The sequence below is a fragment of the Mustela nigripes genome, chromosome 3 (assembly GCF_022355385.1).
Source record: "Mustela nigripes isolate SB6536 chromosome 3, MUSNIG.SB6536, whole genome shotgun sequence".
NCBI lineage: Eukaryota > Metazoa > Chordata > Mammalia > Carnivora > Mustelidae > Mustela > Mustela nigripes.
The window spans coordinates 102,873,771-102,900,065 of NC_081559.1; the positions used below are offsets into that span (position 1 = coordinate 102,873,771).

The window sequence follows — 26,295 nt, forward strand, 5'->3', positions numbered from 1 at the left end:
CACATATGGAAGCTCCTTCAACATTCAGATTTTAGGGTTCCACACACAGGCAGATGTGTGGAAACCACACTGAGAAACACCAAATCAGAATAAGCACATTAATTAAATCTTTCAAATCTGAAAGAACAGCATAGTGTGTAATCCCATACATAGCAGCTAATCTGTTTTACGGAACAAAAGCTGTGTCTAAGACTAAGAAAATGTTTAGAGTGAGTTTGTTGTTTAGACCAGCCTTAAATATTAAGCACAGTAAGTATAGTGATAAAGTGTTGTTGTTGTTGCCACTCAAGTTAAGTATCATTTGTAATGCAGATAATTTAAAGTACTTTTTTTTTTTAAGAAGGCTCCATGCCAAGCACGGAGCCCAGTATGGGTCTTAAACTCACCATCAGAAATGAGATCAAGAGCCATATGTTTAACCAAGTGAGCCATCCAGGAGCCCTTAACCTTCTTAATTTGCTTCGTTCCATTTATTGCTTTTCATAATGGTTTATTTATAATGTTTTCATTGTGACCTTCACTGACTGGACTTGGGCTTTGTTCTGTTATTTTCGTAGTCTATACTTGAGAGGGACTGTTTGTGGCTAAGAAACATAATTCTAAACAAAATCTTCTACTGGTGACAGCTCCAGAATTGCAGTGATTAGCCTGTGTAGGGCCTAACCTAAAATCAGTTGAATTACAGCAGACCGCTCATGTTTTCCATGTACAATTTCATTCAAGCATTTGTCCTGAATGATGTAGTTAAGTTATTCAGTTGCTTTAAAGACAGGAAATTGGACTTGATGATTTCTTGAGACCCCTACCAATTCATATTTCATGAAATCATTCTCTATTGTGCCTTAGTTTGAAACTGCATGTAAGAGGTGACTATTCTTGGACTAGGACATGACTATTTAAGACACGTGATTTCCTGGTTGTCTGAATATGAACTTTTATCGGCACCTTTCCTATTTCCATGTAACTATAGTACATCAGAGTTGCTTACAGTATATTTTTAATATCTAGGAGGAGGTGGTGAAGTTGACTGAGAAATGTCTTAATAATGCCATTGAGAGCCCAGGATTGAATGCCAGAAGAGTTCCTCCTGACTTGAAGAGTAATATTTTGAAGGCTCAGGTAGAAGCAGTGCATAAGGTAAGCTGCCTTTATTTATTTACTTATTTATTTATTATTTATTTTCTTTCTTTTTCTTTTTTTAAAAATTATTTTTATTAACATATAATGTATTATTTGCCCCAGGGTATAGGTCTGTGAATCATCAGGCTGACACATTTCACAGTATTCACCATAGCACATACCCTCCCCAGTGTCCATAATGGTAAGCTGTCTTTAATGGGGATAGTCCTGATGAAGGGAAAAGAACAGCAGAGAGACCCAAAGACACGACCTAGCTAGTGATTAGAGATAGAGAGTAGTACCCATACACATGCTCAAGATGGCAGAATGCCTTCCTGAGTCTCAGTAGAAGCTAGATTAAGAGGGGACAGTCATGGGATAAAAAGTTGAAAGTAAAGACCCTCTAGGGCATAAGAAGTTCTTTTTTCTTTTTAAGTCAAATTCCTATAGAAGTGATTCTCTAATCTTTGCCACTTTTATAGCCAGAAAATGTAATGACTTTGAGTTTCTTATCAACACTAAGTCTGTGGTTTTAGGTCTTTCTTTAGCAATCTGCTATTCCCCACCACCCATCTGCCCTCAGTTTGGCAGAGTTATGTGTCACAAGAGTGACAGTTACAAGGTGAAGGAGTTGGCTGTGGCATTGTGAAGGATGCAGTGGGGAAGGACCAGTCCCCATGAAGTTTATGGCATCCATCTTCTCCAAAGTCAGTTTTTCCTTGGTGCTCCCTAACTTTCAGACTTACCCTCCATAGTAAAATCAGAACAGAATTCCTTCTCACTAAATCACATTATCAACTAGAATTTTGAAATACCCTGTTGTTGAGAAGATGCACTTTATCCACTCTGTCCCCAAGCACAAGCCTTAAAGGGAACTTGAGATGAATTGCAGAATATTATTCATGCGTTAGTTACCTATCCTCTCCCCACGAGTATAAACCTAAGACATAATATTTGCCTGTAAAAGTAAATGTAAAATATGACAGTACAGGCTCTGGAATCAAACAACTTGAATTTGAACCCCATTTCTAGTCTACCACAAACTAGTGTTGTGAGTTGGCAAGTTAGTTTCTCTGAGCCTCAGTTTAATTATGTTTAAAAAAGGATATTGGGGGGCGCCTGGGTGGCTCAGTGGGTTAAGCCGCTGCCTTTGGCTCAGGTCATGATCTCGGGGTCCTAGGATCGAGTCCCGCATCGGGCTCTCTGCTCAGCAGGGAGCCTGCTTCCCACTCTCTCTCTGCCTGCCTCTCTGTCTGCCTGTGATCTCTCTCTGTCAAATAAATAAATAAAATCTTAAAAAAAAAAAAGGATATTGGTAGTACCTACCGGTAGTTTACAAGGATAAGATAATATAATGTAAAGGACATGGAACATAAAGAGCATTTAATTAAGTGTTGAAATCCCCAATGTTGAAGCTGCATGTTGTATTAGCAGTAGTAATTGTTGTCACTGCCTTACATTTCATTTACAGTTTTGGATTTTTCTTGACTTGAGCAAGAAAAAAATAACTTGAATGACCCTAAAATAAGGAGATTTCATTTTATAGTTAGAAACCTTCCCATGAAGAAAAATCAAGGACCTGATGCCTTCATTGTTGAAATCTATTGAGCTTTTAAGGAAGAAATAAGAGTTCCACACTAACTCTTTCAGAAAATAGAAGAGGAGGGAGCACTTCCCACCTCATTTACTGATACTAGTATTACCCTAGTACCAAAGCCAGAAAAAGATTTTATATGAAAAGAAACCATAGACCAATACCCCTCTTGTACATAGATTCAAAAATCCTTAACAAAATAGACTAAGTAGCATTTACCTCAGGAAAAAAAGTTGATTTATCCTTCAAAAACCACTACAGTTCTCCATATTAAAAAGTAAATTATCTTGGGGCGCCTGGGTGGCTCAGTGGGTTAAAGCCTCTGCCTTCAGCTCAGGTCATGATTTCAGGGTCCTGGGATCGAGCCCCACATTGGGCTCTCCTCTCAGTGGGGAGCCTGCTTCGTCCTCTCTCTCTCTCTGCCTGCCTCTCTGCCTACTTGTGATCTCTGTCTGTCAAATAAATAAATAAAATCTTTAAAAAAAAAAGTAAATTATCTCAATTCATATGGAAAAGGCATTTCACAGAAATCAGTACCCATTTGTGATAAATGCTCACAGCAAACTAGAAACAGAAGAGAGCTTCTCTTCTTTTTTTTTTTTTTAAGATTTTATTTATTTATTTGACAGACAAATCACAAGTAGGCAGAGAGGCAGGCAGAGGGAGAGGAGGAAGCAGGCTTCCTGCTGAGCAAAGAGCCCAAAGCAGGGCTCAATCCCAGGACCCTGGGATCATGACCTGAGCCGAAGGCAGAGGCTTTAACCCACTGAGCCACCCAGGTGCCCCCAGAATGGAGCTTCTTAAGCCTAATAAAGGACATTGGTGAAAAAAATCTACAGCTAGTCGCACTTCATGTTGAAAAACACATTCATGGCCAGTATTAAGAACTGACCATGCCTGTGTTGGCAGTGTTGGAGCTTCTGCAGTGCACATGGCTGGTAAGAATATAAAATGTTATATAAGCACTTTAAGAAGAATTTGTTGATGTTTTAAACATATACTTCCCACATGATTACACAGGTCCACTCTGAGGTATTTACCTAAGAGAAATAAAAACATAGGTTTACACAGATGATAGTACACGAGTCTTCTTAGCAGCATTATTTGAAATAGATAAAAACTAGAGACAACCCAAGTGTCCATCAGCAGGTAAACATAAACAAATTGTGGTATATCTTTTCATTGGAATATTTCTCAGCACATAAAAAGTCATAAATTGGTAGGTGATAGATAGATGCAGCACCGTGGGCAAATCTCAAAAACATCAAATCATTGTATTTTTTTTTAAAGATTTTATTTATTTATTTGACAGACAGAGATCACAAGTAGGCAGAGAGGCAGGCAGAGAGAGGAGGAAGCAGGCTCCCCGCTGAGCAGAGAGCCCGATGTGGGGCTCGATCCCAAGACCCTGAGATCATGACCTGAGCCCAAGGCAGAGGCTTAACCCTCTGAGCCACCCAGGCACCCCACATCATGTCATTCTAAAGAGATAGACACTAAAAAAGTAGGTATTATGATTCAATTTACATTAAACTATAGGACATAATGCTCGCTGTTTGCCATGTGTAAGGGTTTTTGATGAGGTTGCATTGGCCAGAAGGGAATGTTGTGGGGGTAGTGAAAATGTTGCACATGGTGACTTTGGCGTTGGTTATGCACCTCTGTATTTTTCAGAATTCATCAAACCCTATATTAAAAATGTGTGTGTTTTACTGTATGTAAATGATACTGCAATAAAGTTAAAGGAAAAAAATGATCCCTTCAGAAAAATATTTTAGAATTTCCTCTTAACATATTCCTTGTGTTCAGGAAAAAATAAAAAGCCAAATACACTGCTTAACATCTCTTTCTTCTTTTCATCATGTAAATTCCAAAAATTCTGACATTGAATCTTTTGGGATTCTGTACATATTGACTAACACATCATGGTATCTTAAATTTAAGTGAGAGCTGTCTAGTACAGGGTGTGAATTTGTGTGCTGTTGAAGTGGAAGCGTGGATTATTAATTTGGATGTGGGATGGGGCCGTAAGAGGTATAGTATGGATATTTCCATGGACAAGGTATGATTGATTACCTCTAGAACTGAAGCAAAGTGGTATTTGCGTTCTTACTGGAAAGAAGTATAAATTTCTTGTGACTTTAGTATCCTCAACAGATGTTTATAATTTTTTTATGATTTCATTTTCTTAGGTTACAAGAGAAGATAGCTTATTAGGTCATAAAAACACCAGTGTTCAGGATGCTTCCACAAACAGGTACAGTTCTGGGTTAGACAGAATTAAATTGATGTTTTTCTCCTCTTCACTTTTCTTTTTTTGGTCTGTTTCCTCTTTTCCAGTGTATCACCTCATAATTGCAGGCTATTTGAAAGATCGCTTGAATTCACTCTTCTGTCCATTACTTGGCTGCTTACTACCTAGTTTTAGATTATCTGGAGGTACTTCTAATTTGTGTCTCTACATTCTCATTCTTTTACTGAATCAAACTGCAGAGCAAAAGCAATCTTTAAAGATAGTTTTAATCTTATACATGGTGTGGGATGTATATTATTTCTCTTAATTCTAGTGCCATCCTGTTATCGCAGTGGCCTTGTTCTTACAAACTTTTTTATTATGGGCCCTCACATTATTCGAGTAAATTTATTTGCTGTTCTCTCCAGGTCCCTTCTGCTTCTCTTTTCTTTAATGAGTATTAGGCCATTTATTTGCTTTGCTAGGCTTTTATCCCCTGCTCTGTGCCAGTTTGTTTTTTCATCACTGTGTATCCAGTGTTCTCTGCTTTGTCAGTGCTAAACATTGTTGAATGAATGAATGCTGTTCCTCTTCCCGTTATTCAGAATGTATTCAGTGAGGAATTTCCTGATTAATCATACTCAGTTCCAGATACTGTAACCAAAATAGCCCTTAAGCATATAGCATGCTTTGTATATACAACTTTATAGTTAGTATTCAGCAAACAAGCTAATTGATGATCGGGGTAAAACTGGAATTAAAATGTAACTTTTTCTTTAATTTCAGTAAATCAGTTGGCCCACAATATTTTTATTAGAGCCTTTTAGAACTTCATCAAAAAAATTTTTTTTCTTTTTCTTTCTTTCTTTCTTTTTTTTTTTTAAAGATTTTATTTATTTATTTGACAGAGAGAGAAATCACAAGTAGGCAGAGGGGCAGGCAGAGAGAGAGAGGGGGGAAGCAGGCTCCCTGCTGAGCAGAGAGCCCAATGCGGGACTCGATCCCAGGACTCTGGGATCATGACCTGAGCCGAAGGCAGCGGCTTAAACCCACTGAGCCATCCAGGCGCCCCCCCCCCCTTTTTTTTTCCAATTAAGAGAATAGTGGGGTTAGAGGCCTGCCCAGTTCATCGACCTCTTAAAGCTGGAAAGAACCTAGAATGTACTCCAACTTCTGGATTTGCTTTTCTAAATGGCTGTTTATGTTTCCCCATAGGACTTGAAATGTATTTTCTTTCTTTGTTTCTTTCTTTCTTTCTTCCCTTTCTTTCCTTCTTTTCTTTCTTTCTTTCTTCTTTTCTTTTCTTTTGTTTTCTTTTATTTCTAACAGAGAAATCACGAGTAGGCCGAGAGGCAGGCAGAGAGAGGGGAAGCAGGCTCCCTGCTAAGCAGAGAGCCTAATGTGGAGATCAATCTGAGGACCCTGAGATCATGACCTGAGCTGAATGCAGAGGCTTAACCCACTCAGCCACCCAGGCACCCCTGAAATATATTCTTGTTTAAACTTGGGTCTGTTTCTGGACCTTTTACTTTTCTGTTGTCTGTTTTGTTCCTGTGCCATACAACACTTTTAAGAAATCACTGTACCCCCTTTTTTAATTAATAAATTTTATTTATTTATTTGAGAGAGAACTAGAGAGAGCACAAGCAGGAGGAGCAGAGGGATAAGTAGGCTCCCTGCTGGGCAGGGAGCCCTTTTTGGGGCTCAATCCCAGGACCCTAGGATCATGATCTGAGTTGAAGGCAGCTGCTAAATTGAGCCATCCAGGTGCCCCTACTGTACCCCCTTTTGAAAAAGGAAGTATTTCAGGCACAGAGGAAACTACAGAGATTATATATTGGCTATTTACCAAATATCAAGCTTTGTAATATCTTGTAAGCTTTGTAATATCATACAATACTACATTTTGCTGTAGTTGATTTTAGACCATCTTTATCTTTTTTATTGAGTTGTAATTCCCATACCATGTTTTCCCTTTATACAATTCAGTGCTTTTTAGTATACTGACAGAGTTTTGTACCATTACCACTGTCTAATTCCATAATATCTATATCCTCTAAAAGAAACATTACACCCATTGCAGTCTCTCCATATATTAGATTTGCCTACTCTATAGACAGTTCATATCAGTGGAATCACATAATATGTGGGCTTTCATATCTGACTACTTTCATTTAACATAATATTTTCATGGTTGATCCATACTGTATCATGTATTTGTACTTCTCTTTAGGGCTGAATAATATTCCATTGTATTAGGTATTCCACATTTTGTTTATCCTTACAGAATTGATGGACATTTCTGTTGTTCCCACTTTGACTGTTATGCTATGCTATGAACATTGACATACAAGAATTTTTGTAGACATGATTTCAATTCTCTATATACCCAGGAGGGTGATTGCTGAGTTAATCACGTAGTAACTCTGTGTTTAACTTTTTGAGGAATTGCCAAACTGTCTTCCAAAACAGCTATAGCAGTTTCAGTTCCCACCAGCAATGTATGTGGGTACCAGTTTCTCCACATCCTTTCCAATGCTCATTATTCTCCATGTTTAAAATTACAGCCATCCTAGAGAGTATAAAGTGTGTCTCATTGTGGTTTTGATTTTCATTTACCAAAATGAGATTGAGTTGATGAATGTTGAATGTCTTTTCTACTTTGGAAAAACATCTATTCAGATCATTTATTTTTGTATTAACAACTTTATTGGGATAAAATTTAAATACTGTGTGATTCACCCATTGGAAGTATAATTCAGTGTTTTTTTGTTTTGATGTATCTGAATTTTTAAAAAATCCATATTCCCTTATTTTAACTACATGTTTAACTACATAAGTCAGTCACAGTTTATTCATTCTTTTATTAATGGGTTGTGTTGTTCCAAATTAGTGTTGTGCATGTTCTTCCTTATACATGTTGTGAGGATTTTTTTAGGGTGTATACCTGGGAGTGAAATTGCTGGGTCATGACTGAGCAGAATGGCTGCAGAAGCTTTTCATCTCCTTCTTCCTGTTTTTTACAGAAGTTTAAATTGTATACATACATCTTTTCTTGAAGGGTTGGGAGAATTTGTTGTAAGAAATATTACACTCCTTTTATTGTTCATTTTTTTTTTATATTGAGTCCTTTCCTCTGAGCTGTTGCTTCTTTCTGAAGCACAAAGTTATTTTTTCTCTCTTTTACATTTTACTGCTTATTCGTCAAGTTCTGCATTTTCATTACTGTCTAAGAATAGGTTTTTTAAAAAAAAATTTTTAGTATTCAAGGTGGTCTTTCAATCTGAAGATGTATATGGGTCTTTTTTTAGTTCCGGAAAATCATAAGCCATTACCTTTTTGAATGTCAGGTATCCATTAGTTGAAACATAATGATCATTTCTGTTTCTCATAGCTATCCCTTCTTATTTTTTATCTCTTTGCCTCTTTTTGCTTCATTGTTATGGGTCCTAGCTTCCACCTCATTAATTATGTCTCACTTTTTCAATCTAGGATATATTTCTCATTTTTTCTTATTCTCCTTGTAGGCTTCAGGACCTGCTCCTAATTACACACTTTTCAGCAGTATTAGGAAAGACTGGGATTTCCTACTTGATGTGTTACCTTGGTGAATGATGGCCTTTTGTCTCTAGATTCCCCCCGTTTCCTCCCTGGTGTTGAAGCCATCTGTGAAACTGCTTCTGTTCCTGTTATTCTTACCTGGGATTAGACACTGTTGTGATTCCTGCTGGCAGGCCTAGTAACAAATTCTCTGGCATATACCTCTCACCTGGCTAGTCCTGTTGTACTATCTGGACCACTCTAGGTATTCTGGACCACTCTAGGTATTGCTTCTGCCTTCTACAGTAGGGTGTCCAGCCTGTGTCATTAGATGGTGGCTTCTTCCTATGGTTTTCTGACTATTCTCCAATATCTCAGGTATTCTGGGTAGTTTTTAGTCCACTGAGCTTTCCCATTCATGTATTTGATGACAGCCTTTAAAAATCATTCAATTTGATCTATCTTGTTTGTGTATTTTTCTTTTTAAAATAAATCTTTTCTGAACTTTCAGTGAGATTTAGTAGAGAAGCAAAATAGTCTACCATTTTGATCCATCTGTGAATGAACCTGGTGTGGATATGAAAACTGTTACATGGTGGGTGGAGAAGGGTCTCACATATGAATGCAACACTAACTGCTGTTATGCTCCTCACAGATTGTCATTTCTTCTTCCTCTACATGAATTATTGCTCTTCTTTTTGAAGTCCTTTCTTCGAACATGTTCCCTATGCCTATATAGGTGCTCCATGATGTGAGTTTATCTTTTTCTTCCAGTGCTGTATTAAATGAGAATAATGTGCCCTTCCCTGAAGATTCTCTTGCTCTGATGCATACCACACCTGCAGCAAATGGTTCTGTTCTTAAGGTAATGGACACTTGGCTTTGAAAGTTTCTGCAAAGACCATATTGAATTGAGTCCTGTGGTATAACCACAGATGTTGGTGATTTCTGACTGACACCAGAACTTAAACTATAAGAAAAGCATTGAGCTTCAGTTCTCTGGAGAGACTCCCATTGTCAGAGTCTTTCACAAGAGTATCTCAGGGCTTCTTCAGTTTTTCTGTTAGTTGTTGGTCTTTTTGCTTTAGGTAATCTTTGTATTTTTCATTTTTTGATGCTGGCTATACCTCCCTAATGTCTCAAACACTAGATGACACATAGTAGGCACTAAATAAATAATGATTTCTTGAAACACCAGCACCCTATCATTGTGTAGTATAACCAGCTCGTCATAGCCCTTGCGTTTCTGCTCCTGGTCATGCCCTTACCAGTCCAGAAATCATAGAAATTTAGTTCATTGCCCATTGAATGTTTTAATTCACAAGTTAAATGAAAAATTACCCTTATAAATGAACATTTACCATTTTGCTCTTTAACCATATAAATGCATTAACTGTAGTAATTTGTCAAATATTTCATAAAAAGAAGTTAGGAATCACCCGTATTCCTGCTATCCAAAGACTTATAATTGAGATTTAGGTGTATAATTTTTCAGACTTTTGGGTTTAAAAAAATCCAACTTAAAATATGTTCAGTCAGGAGCTTCCTTTCTGCTAATTAAAATCCTAAAAAGATACATTGACATCTTTGATCATTGAAAATTAAGTGAAATCTGAAATTTTTTTAGAACAGAGCAGGTCATTTAATTCAGAGATTTATTGCATATTATAATATGTACCAGATAGCATGCTAGTCTCAAAAATTCAAAGGCTAAACATGGACTCTTACATTCCATTGAGAGAGTGAATTTTAATACATTATGGGAGAGATATATACATGCTGTTTGGGGGCACTCAGGTCACAGGTGGGAGGTGGTGGCAGAAGAGGAGGGAGATGTGAGAAGGGAGAGACAATTTTTTTTTTAGAACAATTCTTTCCTACCTGGGATTAAAATTAAGTGGAATGTTGAGACATAAATAGGAGATTGACCACAGCCTGAAGACAGATAGATGGAAATAGGACTGTATAAATGAAGGGCCTTTTTTGTTATGTTTACTACACCCTAGATACTTACTTTTCCTATTTCCAGTTTGGAATTTTATCTTTATTATCTTTAAATTATTCCTACTGACTTACCTTCTTTCTCTTTCTCTCTCTCTCTCTTTTTCTGTAATACAGAGACCCATCTTCCGTTAGGTGCTTCAAATACTATTTAAAAAGTATTGATTAATATTTATGGGGGAAGTTCATATTGTACTCTGTTTCAAACAGTGAAGTACCAGTACCTCTGGATAAAAAGGTCTTCGGAATTTAGGCATCTTCTTTACTTACTGTCTCCTGTGCTGAAACTTTTATCTCTCTCTTCCAGTCTACTAAGAGCTAAGAGGCAGAACAGTCCTTTTTTTTTTTTTTTTTAAGATTTTATTTATTATTTATTTGACAGAGAGGGAGAGAGAGAACACAAGCAAGGGGGAGCAGCAGTTGGAGGGAGAGGGAGAAGCAGGGCTTCCCACGAAGCAGGGAGCCTGATGTGGGGCTCCATCCCAGGACCTTGGGATCATGACCTGAGCTGAAGGCAGACAGACACTTAACCGAATGAGCCACCTAGGCACCCCAAGCCAGAGTAGTCTTAACCCTACCTGAGTTTTGTCTCACCAAAAAGAGTAGCACTATGAAAATTCCCATAACACTGCTTTTTGTTTTTTTTTAAGATTTTATTTATTTGAGAGAAAGAGGGCATAAGTTGGGCAGAGGGCCAGAGGCAGAGGGAGAAGCAGACTCGCCACCGAGCAGGGAGCTCAGTGTGGGACTCGGTCCCAGGATCCTGAGATCATAACCAAAGCTGAAGGCAGACACTTAACTGACTGAGCCAGGTACCCTCCATAACACTATCTTTCTTAACTTCTCGTTTTGGTCTAGGTTCCCCTCCAAGCAAAGTGGAATCACTATAATAACCATGATTCCGAGTATCCATCCCTGTTTGTTTAAAGGTTAACACCAACAAAGGCTGGGTCAGAATTATAAGTTGAGAGGATATGGAAAAAATTTAGTTTGATGATTAATGAGTCATTTAATAGCTATAAATATTAACAGCTATAAATATTTTATCATTCATAGGATGCCACAGATGAATTGGATGCCTTGCTTTTATCTCTAACTGAGAATCTAATGGACCACACAGTCCCCCCTCAGGTAAATGGCTTTAAAACAGCAAGTTGGAAAGGAATTTCTATTTTGAAAAATACTCCTGCTACATTCCAATTTTTGCCTTTTTAACCACATAGTAAAACTGTTCATTTAAGAGGTCATATTTCAGTAACCACTTAGCCTTGCCTTTCTATTAAAATTTCACCAGTTTAAATTTATGTGTCACTGTTTAGTAACCACATGTTACTGTAAGCCTGTTTGTAATCCAACACTGTATTAAGTAACGTAAGGAAGTATATGGGGATAAAGATAAAGAATTTGAAACAATAAGGACATAGAGCATAAGAGTGGTTGGCACTGAAAGTATGGCTTGTTACTGCAGTATAGGAGATAGTGTGTGTTGGGTACTGTGACCAAATTATAATACAAATAAGAAACAATGCTTTCCCTCCAGAGACTTACTGTACAGTTGAGATGAAGGATGTACAAATTCAGTGTGTTATGAGTAATATGACAAGAATTGCTGTGGCAACCAGATGTCATTTTGAAGACTTGGAAGTACAGATGGTACTTTCTCTGACCTGAATGTTTGCTTAGATCATTAGTTTTTAAACTTGGGTGTGTATCAGAATCACTTAGAGAGTGTATTAAAACACGGATTGCCAGGCTCCACCTTCAGATTTTGTGATTTGGTGGTGGTGGTAGGGGGGGGTGTTGGTAGTTAAGGCCTGAGAAGTTGCATTTCTAACACGTTCCTGGTAATGCAGATGTGGTCTGGGAACCACCTTTTGGTAACCACTAGCTCAGATCAGTAAATAGAAAATTTACCAAATGATAAGGATCATAAGTCTGGAAAAGTGAGCAGGCAGAAGACAAAAGGGATAGTGTCAGTGTTGAGCCATGATAATCCTTTATAAAGATAAAAGAAGTAACTTCAGAGATTAATGCAAGATGGCCTAAAGCCCAGAGAAGGACTTCCTGGGGCCTAACTCAGAACCTTATTCCATGTGCACTCTATCGTAAGTGGAAACGGTGATGAAAATCATTGATTAAATGACTTTTTAATTTTTTTTTATTTTTTAAAGATTTTATTTATATGAAAGACAGAGATCACAAGTAGGCAGAGAGGCAGGCAGGGGCAGGGGAAGCAGGCACTCTGTTGAGCAGAGAGCTAGATGTGGGACTCGATCCCAGGACTCTGGGACCATGACCTAAGCCAAAGGCAGAGGCTTTAAACCACTGAGCCACCCAGGCGCCCCTAAACAACTTTTTTATATCACTGATACGTTTTCCCTTTCCTGCAAATTTAGAATGCTGCTTTTGTTTTAAATCAAAATCTAGAATATCACATATTTTAGATTCTGCATATTTGACTCTCCTTTCTGTTACACTTAATAGATTTCTCTGTTATTAGAAATACAACACTCTACTAATAACTTTAGCTTTTTTATTGATTTTGATACAGAGTAAGGCCTGCCAAAGCATTTTATGTAGCTGTTTTTAAATTTTTGCTTCTTAATTCTTTCAGAAGATTTTTAGAATAACTTTTTCTGGTGCCTCCCCTCCAAAAATCCTTTGGATTTTTATTTGTAAATGCATTAAATGCATAAGTTTATTTGGGGAAAGAATTGATATATTTATAATAATTTGTGTTCTTAGCTAAGACTACAATATTTTTCTCATTCAAGACTTCTGTTTCTATTCTTAAACTTTGTCATTATAACACCCCCAATATAAGTTCTATACTTTACTATTCTCATTATTTCTAGGTCCTTCCCAATTAGTCAGGAGCAATATGAGTGTTTCTATATGCATGAATGATAATTAGAGAATGACCTGTATATAAACAGATTTTTTTTTTCTATGTACTTTCTTTGTGCTCTTCATTTGGATTAGTCCCAATACATTGTTCAGGATGCTACCAAGAAGGCTATGATTATTTATAATGAACTGAAATGTCAGAAAATAAAATGTTAAACTGGGTGCTGGGTTTGGGGGTGGGGGAAGTCCTATTAATATGGAACTGAAAGTAGTAGTAGCTTTCTTGAAGTAGAACATTTTTAAATTAAAGAGATTCTTAAAATTATAACAGTTTCTTAAGTGGTGAGTATGACATCTGTGTTGTAGAAGAGGATCTTGGATTCAAAGTGCATGTCACCTCGGGGAGCCATTAAGAACTATCTCCCTCTACAGTGCATTCCGGAGAAGAAATCATAGTGAGCATGATTATGAAAACAAGTCTTCCCTAAAAGTAAACACATATATAAAATTTATTTTAGGTATCTTCAACATCCATGATCACACCACGGTGGATTGTACCAGTAAGTTAATGATATTTGCAGTTTTTATTCGGTTACCCTTTCAGAGTAAGGCCTAAAGGATTACCAGAATCTTGTTTTTCCTTAAAAATGTGCGTTCATTCCCAAAGTTCTGTTTACTGAACTTAATGGCTTCAAACTAGTGATTTAGTGTTTCTGTTTATAAAGGCTTAATGCTGCTGATGAAAACAAAAATAAAATTCTAAGGTGGAGTATGTTAAAAAACAAACCAAAACAGCCCATGACCATCAAAATCCTCTTATTTATTACCATAATCATTAGGGAAGGTAGCTTGGAGCTGAACTGCTGATGCCCGAGCCGGTGTTGTCACCTCTGCTCAGGTGTGTCTGTCTCCCTCAGCAGAGTGGTGTTCTTTCCAGTGGACTGGCAGGAAGTGGACCACCCTTGGCAGGGAAGGAGGGACATGGTAACAGAGAAGCGATCTCACTGATTTCTCCCCCAGCACCATTCTTGGTGGATGCTGTGACCAGGTGAGGAAATTATTTCTCCATTGCAATTCTTAGGCATCTATTAGGAGGAAAAAATAATAAAATTAATATATTTATAGCAGTAATATCAGTTCTTCTTTAACTGAACTTAATTGAAACTGGATAAATTTTTTCCCTATTTAGAATAGTGTTTTTTCTCTTTTCTTGTCTATAACAATTTTCTACAAAATCATGAGGTAACCCTTATATATTTTTATGAAGTCTTCATAAATGTTAACATATTAACAGGCTTATCTTTAAAAATTTATATTAAAACTCATTTATGTCTTTTCCTTTCATTTTTTACTATTACGTTGTCCATCTATAAGGTGAAGAGTTACAGGTAAGAGTGAGGTTGGAGATTCCCAAGATGAGGGCTCTGAGTGAGACACCTTTTACCAATACCTGTTACAAGTTCATTTCAGCATATTGCTTGCCACAAACATAAGCTAGACTCAAAAAAACCTTTTGTCTGGCGTGTAGTTCTTCAACTCTTCATTGTTAGGACCCAAACTGTGTATATTTTGCAAAAGATGTACAGCTGCCTTCATTCTCACCTCAGACTTTTCCTGTTTCTCACATCCTCCTGGTGTTGAGAGTGTAGGTCAGTCGAAGTAGATGCTTTCCTAATTAAAGAAGAAATGTCCTCATTAATTAGAAAAATTGTTTGAGCTGATTAACTTGAGAGGAATTGATAGTTTCATTTTAAAGTTGTTCTCTTATCTTCACAGTCTTCAAAGTAATATAATCACTCACTCAGCAAACACTTATTGAATGTCTGTTATGTACCAGGCATTGATATTATCTGGTTTGGCAGCACTGAAGATAGCAGTGAACAAAAGAGGCATGGGATTTGCCATAGGGAATTCATATATAGTTGTCAAATAGCACTGTGTACAGTTTTAATAGGTTATTTTTCTAACCATTTATATGCCTAGTAATTGCCACTGTAAAAATAAAGATTATGTGCAAAGAACCAGGCGATAATGCTTTGTAATTGAGTTTACACAACAAAATATGAGTTCTTAGGACTTCTAAATTAAAAATTACAGATGAAAGAAGAGATTGTCGACATTTCTTCCCAGAACAAAATAGTCATAGAGGAATTAAAGAGATCAAAAAGGACAGGTAGAAGTAGTGCACCTGAAACTAATATAATGTTAAATGTCAATCATACTTAAAAAGAAAAAAAGATAAATGAATCTGGGGAATAGAATAGGGTCTAGAAACAAACTCACCCATAAACAGTTACCTGATTTGTGAAAAAAGGATGGTGTGGTTCTCGGGGAAAGGATGGCTTTTTAGTAAATCAGCTGGACAAATTAAATACCCACATGGGAAAAGATGAATTTTGACCCAACCTCAGACCATACACAAAAATCCATTCTAGATTGATTGCAGATCTAAATGTGAAACATCAGATAATAAAGCTTTTAGAAGAAAATATAAGCAAACATTCTGGAGATCAGGAAATATTTTTTATTTTATTTTTATTTATTTATTTATTTATTTATTTATTTTTTTTTTTTTTAAAGATTTTATTTATTTATTTGACAGAGAGAGATCACAAGTAGGCAGAGAGAGAGAGAGGAGAAAGCAGGCTTCCCGCTGAGCAGAGAGCCCGATGTGGGACTCGATCCCAGGACCCTGAGATCACGACCTGAGCTGAAGGCAGCGGCTTAACCCACTGAGCCACCCAGGCGCCCCAGGAAATATTTTTTAAACAGGTCAAAAGCTTAAATAATGGGAAAAAAATCAATAACTTGGATTATATCAAGAACTTCTGTTCACTAAAAGAAATGATTTCAAGATCTCAAAAAGGGAAGCCAGAGAGAGAAAATACTTGCACTTCCTCCCTCCTCCCCATTGATCTCCATCTATCTTTCTTTGCCAAAGGAAAGAATCTTTTATATGTTTAGAATATATAAATCTCTTATAAATCAATAAGAAAAAAACAAATAAATAGAAAAATTGGCAAGACTTGAAAAGGCAGTTCAGAAGGGGTTATCCAGGTGGTCAATTAGCATACATGACAGTGTACAACTTGACTAGTCATTGAGGAATACAAATTCAAACCACCATGTAATGACCACTGTCTATTACCAGAATTGCTGAAGTGAAAAAGACACCTAGTATCAAGTGTTGGTGAAGGTATGGGACAACTGGAACTTTTTAAATTGGAATAACCATGTTGGAAATAGGTTTGGCGGTATCTACTAAAGCTGAACATACCCAGTGACTCAGTGATTCTATTATATACATACCAGTAGAAATATAAATAAATGTCTATCAGAGGACATGTAAAAGAATGTTTATAGCAGCTGTATTCATAATAGCCCAAGCTGAAAACTTTCCAAAACCCCATTAATAGTCAACTACATAAATAGCAATATAGATAATTGTGTAAACATAATTATGTTTATTAGTTTGTTGTGTAGCTAATTGTCACATATTTAGCATCTTAAAACAACACACATTTATAATCTCCTTTTCTGTGGGTCTAAAGTCTAGACACAGTTTTGTGGAGTCCTCTGCAACCTTTCTCTGGTATGTAGTCCAGTGTAGTCCAGTGCTTCACTTTTAAATATGAATAGGTGCCTTCCTCATAAGTGTGAGGAGAGCCAAAGATTTCCAGAAGGGTGAGGAAAACCTGAAACCAGTAAGCTGAAAAAGAAGCAGGGAGGACAGAAGGGAACATGAGCATCAGAAACTTCCCAAGTGATAGTTTTATGAGAGAGGAGATGCTGTATCCCTGCAACACTAACAGGAAATGAAAAAGGAAAGAAACAGAATCCTCAGTGTTCTTAGAAATTATTAACCATGTTAAGAGTAAAATCCAAGGAATGTGTGGAAGATAAGGTTGAGGAAATCTCCCAAAAAAGTAGAAGAATAAGATGAAAACTGGGACAGAAGAGAATGGAGAATTGGTCCAGGCAGCCCAATATATATGAATTATTGAAAAACCAGAAAGAAGAATAAATAAGATTGTTAGAGGAATTGAGATTTCTCAGAAGTACTTCAGTTTTGTTTTGTTTTGTTAAGATTTTATTTATTTGAGAGACAGAGCATGAGCTGGGGGAGAGGGAAAAGCAGACTCCCCATTGAGTAGGGAGCCTAATATGGGCCTGATCCCAGGATCCCGACATCATGACCTGAGCCAAGGCAAACACTTAAACGACTGAGGTACCCAGGCACCAAAAAGTACTTGAGTTTTTAGATTGAGTGGGCCTGAGTACCTAGCACAAAGAATGAAAATAGCCAACGCCAAGGACCATCATAAAATTTCAGAATATCAGAGTTAAGAAAGGATATGCAAGTCTTCAGAGAGGGAGGTAAAAAAGATTACATGAAAGGATTGGTAATCAGAATGAACGCATACTTCTCTGAAAGCAGGAAGTTAATGGAACAATGCCTTCAGAATTCTGGAGGAAAATTATTTTTTATCTAGATGTCCAGACTGTCAGGTAAGTGTGAGATTAGAATGAGTAGACCTGGAGTTTCTCTAAAATATATACTTCCCATGCGGTTTTACTCAGGCATTTACCTACTAGAGGATGTGTTTCATTAAAACAAGGTGATTATCCAAGGAGGAAGACACAGGAAACAGGTATAGGAACTGACCAGGAGGAAGGTAGAAGAAAGTTTTGAGGCAGCAGCTTCCCCACCGGTCTAGGAACAATTCTGTACAGATTTGAAGAAGGGGTACATAGTTCTAAGAAGGATATTGCCAAGAAAAAAACACAAATATGTGGTCTACCCCAGTTTTTGAAAAGTTAAATTACACATCTGAATGTACTATGGTGAGGTCCATGGTTCTAGCTGCAAGCTTAAGGACAAATTAGAAATAAGTACAGAAAATGGAACAAACAGTGAAAAAAAGGAAGCAGTTCTTCAATCCAGGAAGAGCGAATTATATAAGAAAAACTATAATATGCTTATATCAGTTGTGAAAATATTTGCATAATTACAACAAACACTGAATATTAACATCTTGAAAATTGTTCATTTAACTGTGTTGAAAAGGTAGGAAGGAAGGATTGGGGAGCTGGTAAGTGGGTTCTAAGAATGGTAAGCTTTTATAGTCCATGGCAGGAAGTCACTAGGAAATAGGCCCCTGGACTTTTGCTAGTTGTACATCAGAATCACCTGGAGGGCTTGTTAAAACACAGCTTAGGGGGTCCTGGGTGGTGCAGTTGGTTGAGGATCCAACTCTTGGTTTCAGCTCAGGTCGTGATCTCAGAATTATGAGCCTGAGCCCAGTGTTGGGCTCCACACTTAGCACTCAGTGGCTGAGTCTTCTTGAGATTCTTTCTCCCTCTCCCTCTGCCTCTCTCACTCATGCACATGCACTGTGCATGCGCTTTCTTAAATAAATAAATCTTTAAAACAAACACAGCTTACTGGGTCCCATCCTCAGAGCCTACTATTCAGTTTGTCTGGGATGGTGCCTAAGAATTTGCATTTATAACAAATCCCAGAGACAACACTTGAAGAAACAGAGATACAGAAAAGTGAAAGAAAATGCCGGAAACAAAAACAAAAACAAAAAACAACTGTTGAAAAAGTATTTGTCTCTATGTAGTAGAAATGGAGAGGGCTGTTACACATGACGGCTGTTTCAACTATCAAGCTTGTTCGTAGTTTTGACATGTTAAATTCTGTCCTTTGTATTACATATTTTGATATTAAGTTTTAATGAAACCAAGATAGATGATATTACATCTTTGCCTCCGTTCATGCTCTTCAGCTATGGCAGAGACTCTTGGGTGCTCATGCAAAGCCCACATCCTTTTATTTTTCACATAACTCTGACAAAGCAGATTAACTAGGTGGGAACTCAGCCACAGCCATCTGGGACTATCTGTGTAAAGCACAGAACAGTGTTCCCACTGACCTTGGTATATCTTGAGCAGATTTACTGTCATGCTCACCACAGTACTGTTCTTGCCATTCATAATAATAACCCTGACATTAGGAAATGATTAAGTGTTTGGTATGTTTTATTCAAGGCAGTAGGGGAAATTGATATCTTTTAGATTTCATTGCAAGATGAAATAAGTATCATTTATCTAGAAAATTCCCTTCTGTAAATATCTCATTGGTAAATTAGGTGTTGCATAGTCATTTAGGTCTGTAATTTACTCTCAACGTGCTCCACTTAGCACTGGTGAAGAAATGCACATTGCTCCCACCCCAGTGGTTTCACTGAATAATTATTCCTTCTTTCTTCCTTTCAGCTCTCTTCCAACATTGGCGGAAGAAACAGTCTTGAAGCAAAAGTGTTTACTGACAACTGAGCTCTGAGGGACTGGCTCCTTCTCACCTGTAACTGGAATATTCAGCGCTCTGCAGCTGTCCGTCCTTGAATCCATTTCTGTTGGAATGTTCAAATTCAGGAGCTTGTCCTTAGTTGTGAGTAAAAAAGCTCACCCAAATTTGACTTCAATTCAATGAAAATCATTTTCCGTCCAGCTGGAAGGGTTAAATTACACTACATATTTGCCCAAATGAGGGCATCTGGTCTTTACTTTCTATAATTGTATTTAAGTTGTATATTCTGAAACAAGGCAATTATTTTTCCCTGTTGTTTCTTCGAACTCTTGGCTCCATCTAGTGGTTATAATTGTTCATAACCCCTCCATAACCAGGCTGTCTCTGGTAGTCAGTAATAGCCTTTTGAATGTTATTTCTCTCTCTAGTATCAGGATGAGTATCCTTGATCTGAATGCCTGTAAGCGAAGTTCCCCTTATCCATGCAGTACTGGAAATCAGGAGTTTAGGAAATTAATGAGGACACCTTGTAGGTAGTTTGAGGCCTCAGTGTTTATAATTACTACAGTACTAAGAGAAGTTTAGAGTACAGAAGGTTTTCAGGTGTCTCCTATACTTTTGGCTTCTTACTGGCTATCTTAGTACTCCTAAGTTTACATTAAGGTAAGCTAAACCTTGAGAAGAATACAGAGAAATCAGTTGTGCATATTTTGCATCCTGGTTTGTTGGTTTTTTTTTTTGTTTTTTTTTTTTTTTTTTAAGCCTTGCTTCCCCACAGGAAGCCCTCACATGCACCACACACATACTCTCTAACTTTTCAGCTGGATGGAGACAACAGTCACTTCTCCACACTGGCACTGATTTGGATATAGACTTCATTTCCTTTTAATATAAGCTGAATCAGTTTAGAATTTATAAACTAAACTAAACTAAACAAAACCAAAATACCAAGACAGAAATAGGCAATTGGGAGTTGAGGGGGTTTTGTTTCTTGAACACCTATTCTGAAACTGTACTTAGCATACTGTAAGAACTGGTATCTCACCTTACATTAGGAATTTTGTGTTAATTTTAAAAGGTCTCTAATTCCTAATCACTTCGGGTATAAAAAAAAAATCTGTATGTATGTAAAAGTAGCACATTTGCATATAAAAAATGAAGAAGAGTATAAAAATAACCTCCTGCCATCCTGACTTCCAGAAGAACACTTGTTTTAGCTTTAAAAATTCAGAATGCAGGAGGTAAACTGCAGTTGCTGTTGGAAATGAGGATGAGGTAGAAACCATATTGGTATCATTGTTGTTAATCCCTGTGATCAAGGATTGGTGTCAAACCATACCACCTCGAATTTGATGTTTAGTTTTATGCCCTGTATTATGTATATAACTGGGTGTTAATTTATGTTGCTCAGCACAAGAGAACATCCAGTTGTGTGATACTTAAAACTCCATGGTTTGGACTGTCCTGTGTTCCCTGTAGCATAGTCATGTGCTAGGCAAACACACATTAGTGTCTGGAAAGCTCAGGAATTTTAATCTTGTGCTGTTTCCCAGGGAGCTGTAGAGTTTGGAAACCACTTTTGCACAGAACAACTTTGCTGAAGGAAAGAAAATTGGCACTTCTTGCTGGCTGCTTCCCCTTAGCCATTGTGCCGAGCTTGTGAATTTCATTGGTGGAACTCTTGCCAATTCTTAATTGTAAAACAAATTTTCTCACAGCTGTAAGTGACACGCAGAACCAAGGACTTGACCAGGGGCCTGACCCAAAACATGCGGGACTGGACATCTAAATTTTCAGGGTGCTGACAATTGTAGATGTACTGGAAGGTTGAAGTTGTGCATCTAACCACAGAGCAGCTAAGGTATTACTAGCTTGGAAGGCCTAAACTTCCCGTCCAGTTTAGGAGGCAGCACCATCCTTATTTTAAACTTTTTACAACTTAAGAATAAGTTCCTGAATATATTCTATAATCTTTGTGTCTTTGGGTACCCATATTCTTGCCAGTTGGCATATTGAAAAGGACTTTCTTAAAATTTACTTTAATCTCAGGCTAAAAGGAGGAAATTTTGTCTTTTGTCCTGACACAAACTGGTGAACATGGAAATTAATATTTTAATGATGAATTAGCCCTCGCAGTTTAGATACCGGTCATGTATAACTTCCCTGTCATGACTGCTGCTGGTGCCTTCCCCAGAGCTGCTGTCACACTGATCCTGTTCTTGCTCATCTGAGAGTGGAGGGGAGAGAGTGGCAAGGCTCAGGATATCTGGTGAATGTGTCTGAGAGGGATGGGAAAAGTCTGTCCCTGTGATGAGAGAGAAGTTGATATATGTGCGTCAGTAAAGAATGTGAGCAGAGTGAGATTTGAGATAATAGTGCATAAGAAGGCAGGTCGGTTACATCAAAGTGGGAGGAGGGACAGCTCTGGTGGCATGACCAGCTGTTGACCTTCAGGGCATAGTCCTCCCCTACAAAGATTAAAACCCACCTGCACATCCGAGAATCATCTGATTAACTAAAGTTCTGATCCTCAGATGAGATGAAAGAACCTTACTGGCTGTTGAAAACGACAGCTAGTTGGACAGGAAGTTTTTCTCTACAGTGAGGTTCCCATGCACCTTAGTAAGTGTAGCTAAAAAGAAATATTGGCAACATTTAATTGAGTCAGAAATAATGAGAACTCGTTTGAAAAGAGAACAAGAACAATAGTTGATTTGAGGGCTCCAGCTAGAAAGCTGTTCGCATTCTTCCGTTTGAAGGTAGTTTGGAGGTGATTTATAGCTGAGATAACTGAGCCAGATTGGCAACAAATAACAGAAGGCTTTTAGCCACAGGTTCAGCTGCTCTGTGGTTACTTTCTTCCCAGATTTTCCAGTACCAGATTTGCCTGTGGTAACTCATTAGGATCAGTGATGATGGAACTTGTGACTGGGAGCAGATTCGAGGCTGGTGCTGAGAGAGTGGCAGGGCTTCTTTTGTTGTCTTGCCAGGCCTTGTGGGTCTGTGGGGCTTGCAAGGACTAGGTTGGTGCTGCTGCCCCTGTGTCACGGCTCCCCGTGTGCTCTGCCCCAGGAACACTTAGTACAGTGCCACGTGGTCAGCATCTGCTACAGGCCTTGGGGGCGCGGAAAGGAGAGGAACCTCAAATCAGGCTGTTTGATAGCCTGGGTAGGGGAAGGAACAATTGGCATGATGGTTTAAAATAAGAGTGGTAGGTTTCAGCTCTCTGCCCTTGACTCTTCTTTTAAACTTGTGAAATGATAAATGAGATCCTACTTCTTAACTGTTGTTGGTAGTATCACCTTCGTATACTCTGGAGGGGCTCATTGTTCTTCCATGCCTGCCCTTTGAGAAACACTGCTGAACAAAGCAATAACTGGGTTCCTTTGGTCTTGATAAATTTAGACATACCATTAACAGCTTTCCTAAAAAGTTTATATTGTTTTAAGAAAAATTCTGTTTAAAAATATTTCTTACAGCCTACTGTTTATCTTCACCTTTATCTGTTTTTGCACAATCACAGATGCTCTGTGGGCAGTTAAGGGTGAAAGCTCTTGGGTGGTTGCTTGCATCTTGACTGCTTGTTCTCTTATGCTTCCCAATTCTGGCTAAAACCAGCACCCCTGTCTTCTCTTGCAAAAGCTCCAGAATGAAAGCTCAGGGGTCACATCAGAGACTCTGTTAGAGCAGAATTATTTGGCATCACTTACACTGAGAAAAATCTTCCATTTTTTTTCTGTAAGTAAGGGTCTTGAGAAGCAAAGCTCTTGTCTTCTCACTTAGAGCAGGGATGAGCAAAGGTTTTCTGTGAAGAGTAGAGACAGTTAGTACTTCATGGCTCAGCTGCACTGCCGAAGCATACAAGTGGACAGACAATAGTACACGCATGGGCTGGCTGTGCTCCACTCGGTGCATTTACAAAGACAGGTGCCAACTCCCAAGTCCACACTTGGTGGTGTGGCAGCGTGGCTCCCTGGGAGGCAGAGGAGTACTCACATAGGTTCTGCAACAGCAGCTGTCACGTGGAGGCACCTGACATTTCTAGACGTTGCCATCCTCATTTGCACATGGACAAGGTACAGTCCTGGGTCTCCCAGCTCTGAGAGTGTTTGGGAGGCCTCACCAATTTCTAATCAGTCTTGCCCTCAGCCTTTCAGTTGCTTCGAAGCCTGGAATCTTCTGCAGACCAAAGAAGGTGTATTTCTTTATTATTTGTCCCTATTTCCTCTCAAAAATGTAAACACTCTGGGTTTTCAATGATCAGAAGAAAGTTGGAATCTTTTCCTATCTGTCAGCCTTCAGTGAGATGAAGAAGTTTGTTTGGATTATAGAAATTTGTCCTGAGCCAAACTCTGTCTGCTGTGTTAGCATATTGGTAGAGCTGTAATTATTTCCAGTTCTAAGGTAGGATACGCGAGTCTCTTCATCATGCTGCTTGAAACAATGATTCAGTCACTTCCCAGAATTTCTTTTTATCAGGGAGGTGTTTTAGTACAGACCCCTTGCTCTTCTTATTTTTGTGAGTGTATTTTCTTTTCTGGATATGATAGTTGAAAGGACCTCACTAACTATTTTGTTTACTTTTTATATGTGTGACGCTTTGCAGTAGCTTTTAAAGTGTAATTTATTTTTATATCAAGTGCACTATTCTTCATTGTGTTCCACAGTTTTATATGACTTATATTAGAAGCACTGCACTGAACTGACTGTCTATATACTGACATGAGAACTGTAGATGCAACCACAAATAAAGCTTTTGTGAAACATTTATGTTCTTATGAACTGTTTTCAGTTTCTTGGAAGTGTAATACCTGCACTTTTGTTAGGTCAGGGTTGCTATTAATAAGAACACAAGAGACCAAGTGGAAGCCATGATCAGAAGCAGCACCAGTTTTCAGTGTCCGTTTTGGTATGTGTGGTACAAATTTGGAAGTAGAGGCATTTTCAAGGTTTAAAAAACCTCATTGGTCATTCCCAGCATATCCTAGAAGGCAGAGTGGTTGTTCCCAGGAGCAGCGTGGCACAGCAGAAACATAGCTCTACTACTCAGTACCAGGAGACCTTGAATAAATTGCTTAACAAACCTGCACCTCCGTTTCTTTGTCTGGGATGGGATGGTGTATTGCCTGTGGTGCAGTGTCTGGTAGAGAGCAGTAGCTGTCCTCCGTCATACCATCCCTGTGAAGAACATTGCTTCTGGACAGAGTCATACACAACACAGGAGGTCAGCAAGGTTTCTGAGAACAGCCTGTTTCCTGCTCCCCTTCCCCTCCCACCTGGAAAATAGATGGCAATGGGCTTCGAAAACCAAAGAGCTTTTCTTCAGCTCTAATGCATGTACAGGGTGAGGCAGGAACCTGGGCTCTGTCAGCTATGCTGGAAGTTCTCCTCAAAGAGATTTAGCATTAAGCAACCAAAGCACTCTAACTTGAGCACAGTGACTCACTGGAAAGATATGGGAGCTCTCTGAACAGAGAGGATGGATGCAAGTGTGGACTTTTTCTCTGGCACCAGCAGGAATGGTCTGGCTGTTCCCTGCTGCTCACACTGACTGTTATTTTGAGTTGGAGAGGGCAGGACACCTGAGAAGGCTGTGGGTTCCCAAAGGGAGGGGAATGGTTAATGGGCTACCAAGACAATCACAGATTTCGGAGAAGATACTATATATTACAGTTGTTAAAATCTGAAGAAAAAGAACAGAAAATCCAGGAAAGTGGACTGTAGTTGGGTAATTGTTCTTTAAGCCTTGGGAGATAGGGCTTGCACTTTTTTTTTTTTTTTTAAAGATTTCACTTATTTGAGAAAGAAAGCACAAGCAAGGGGAAGCCACAGAGGGAGAGGGAGAAGTAAGCTCCCTGCCAAGCAAGGAGCTGGATGCAGAACTCAATCCCAGGACCCTGGGGTCACAGCCTGAGCCGAAGGCAGACGCCTAACTGACTGGGCCACCCAGGTACCCCAGGGCTTGCACTTAAAAAAAAAAAAAAAAAGTATGTTGGGGCACCTGGTTGACTCAGATGGTTAAGCACCTTCCTTCAGTTCAGATCATGATCTCAGGGTCCTGGGATTGAGCCCCATGTCAGGCTCCCAGCTCAGCGGGGAGTCTGCTTCTCTTTCTCCCCCTGCTTGTACTCTCTCTGTCTCTCTCTCAAATGGATAAATAAAATATTTTTTAAAAAATGTATGTTGATACTCCACAAACATTTATTTTAATGTTATTTCTGTTCTTAAAATATTAAATATTTAAAAAATGAACCCTAAGAAAGGGCTTTTGTGGTCAGCACCAAGAAAAGGCAGGAGGGGCAAAAAGGGAGCTCATGTCAGTAAGGCCCAAGAAAATTTGCTCATTGTTGGTTTGAGAGCAGTGTAGTGGGCTTAGGGTGATTTGTCCCAGTAGACATTCAGCCCCACTGTGCGTTGGTTCCAAGATTCATCCCCAGAGCAGAGAGCCAGAGGGGTGCAAAGGGACTTTCTCTCCACAGCAGAGTTGCCAGTACCCATGTGGGCCCTGGCGGCCACTCCCTAGCCCTCTGTAGTTCACCCCTCATACCTCCAAGTGCATCATGCAAAGATCAGAGCTAGTTCATGCTCTCAAGCTAGGAAATTAGGATGTTAGGGTGGGAACTAGAATTTTAAGATGACCTAATC

At 38.5% G+C, this 26,295-nt stretch overlaps 1 protein-coding gene across 4 annotated transcripts in view; it reads left to right on the forward strand.

Annotated features, from left to right (window-relative positions):
• Positions 1 to 24,418, forward strand: part of EPB41L5 (erythrocyte membrane protein band 4.1 like 5) — a 141,261-nt gene extending 116,843 nt beyond the window's left edge. For 2 of the 4 annotated variants that reach the window (XM_059394462.1, XM_059394463.1), the window contains exons 19-25: positions 1,009 to 1,137; positions 4,906 to 4,970; positions 9,261 to 9,351; positions 11,544 to 11,618; positions 13,853 to 13,894; positions 14,252 to 14,382; positions 19,617 to 24,418. In XM_059394462.1, coding sequence (XP_059250445.1) covers positions 1,009 to 1,137; positions 4,906 to 4,970; positions 9,261 to 9,351; positions 11,544 to 11,618; positions 13,853 to 13,894; positions 14,252 to 14,382; positions 19,617 to 19,683 — 600 coding nt within the window. In that variant the 3' untranslated portion in view covers positions 19,684 to 24,418. The remainder of the gene's footprint in view (positions 1 to 1,008; positions 1,138 to 4,905; positions 4,971 to 9,260; positions 9,352 to 11,543; positions 11,619 to 13,852; positions 13,895 to 14,251; positions 14,383 to 19,616) is intronic. The other 2 variants (XM_059394464.1, XM_059394466.1) reach the window with 2 other exon arrangements.
• The last annotated feature ends 1,877 nt before the right edge of the window (positions 24,419 to 26,295 follow it).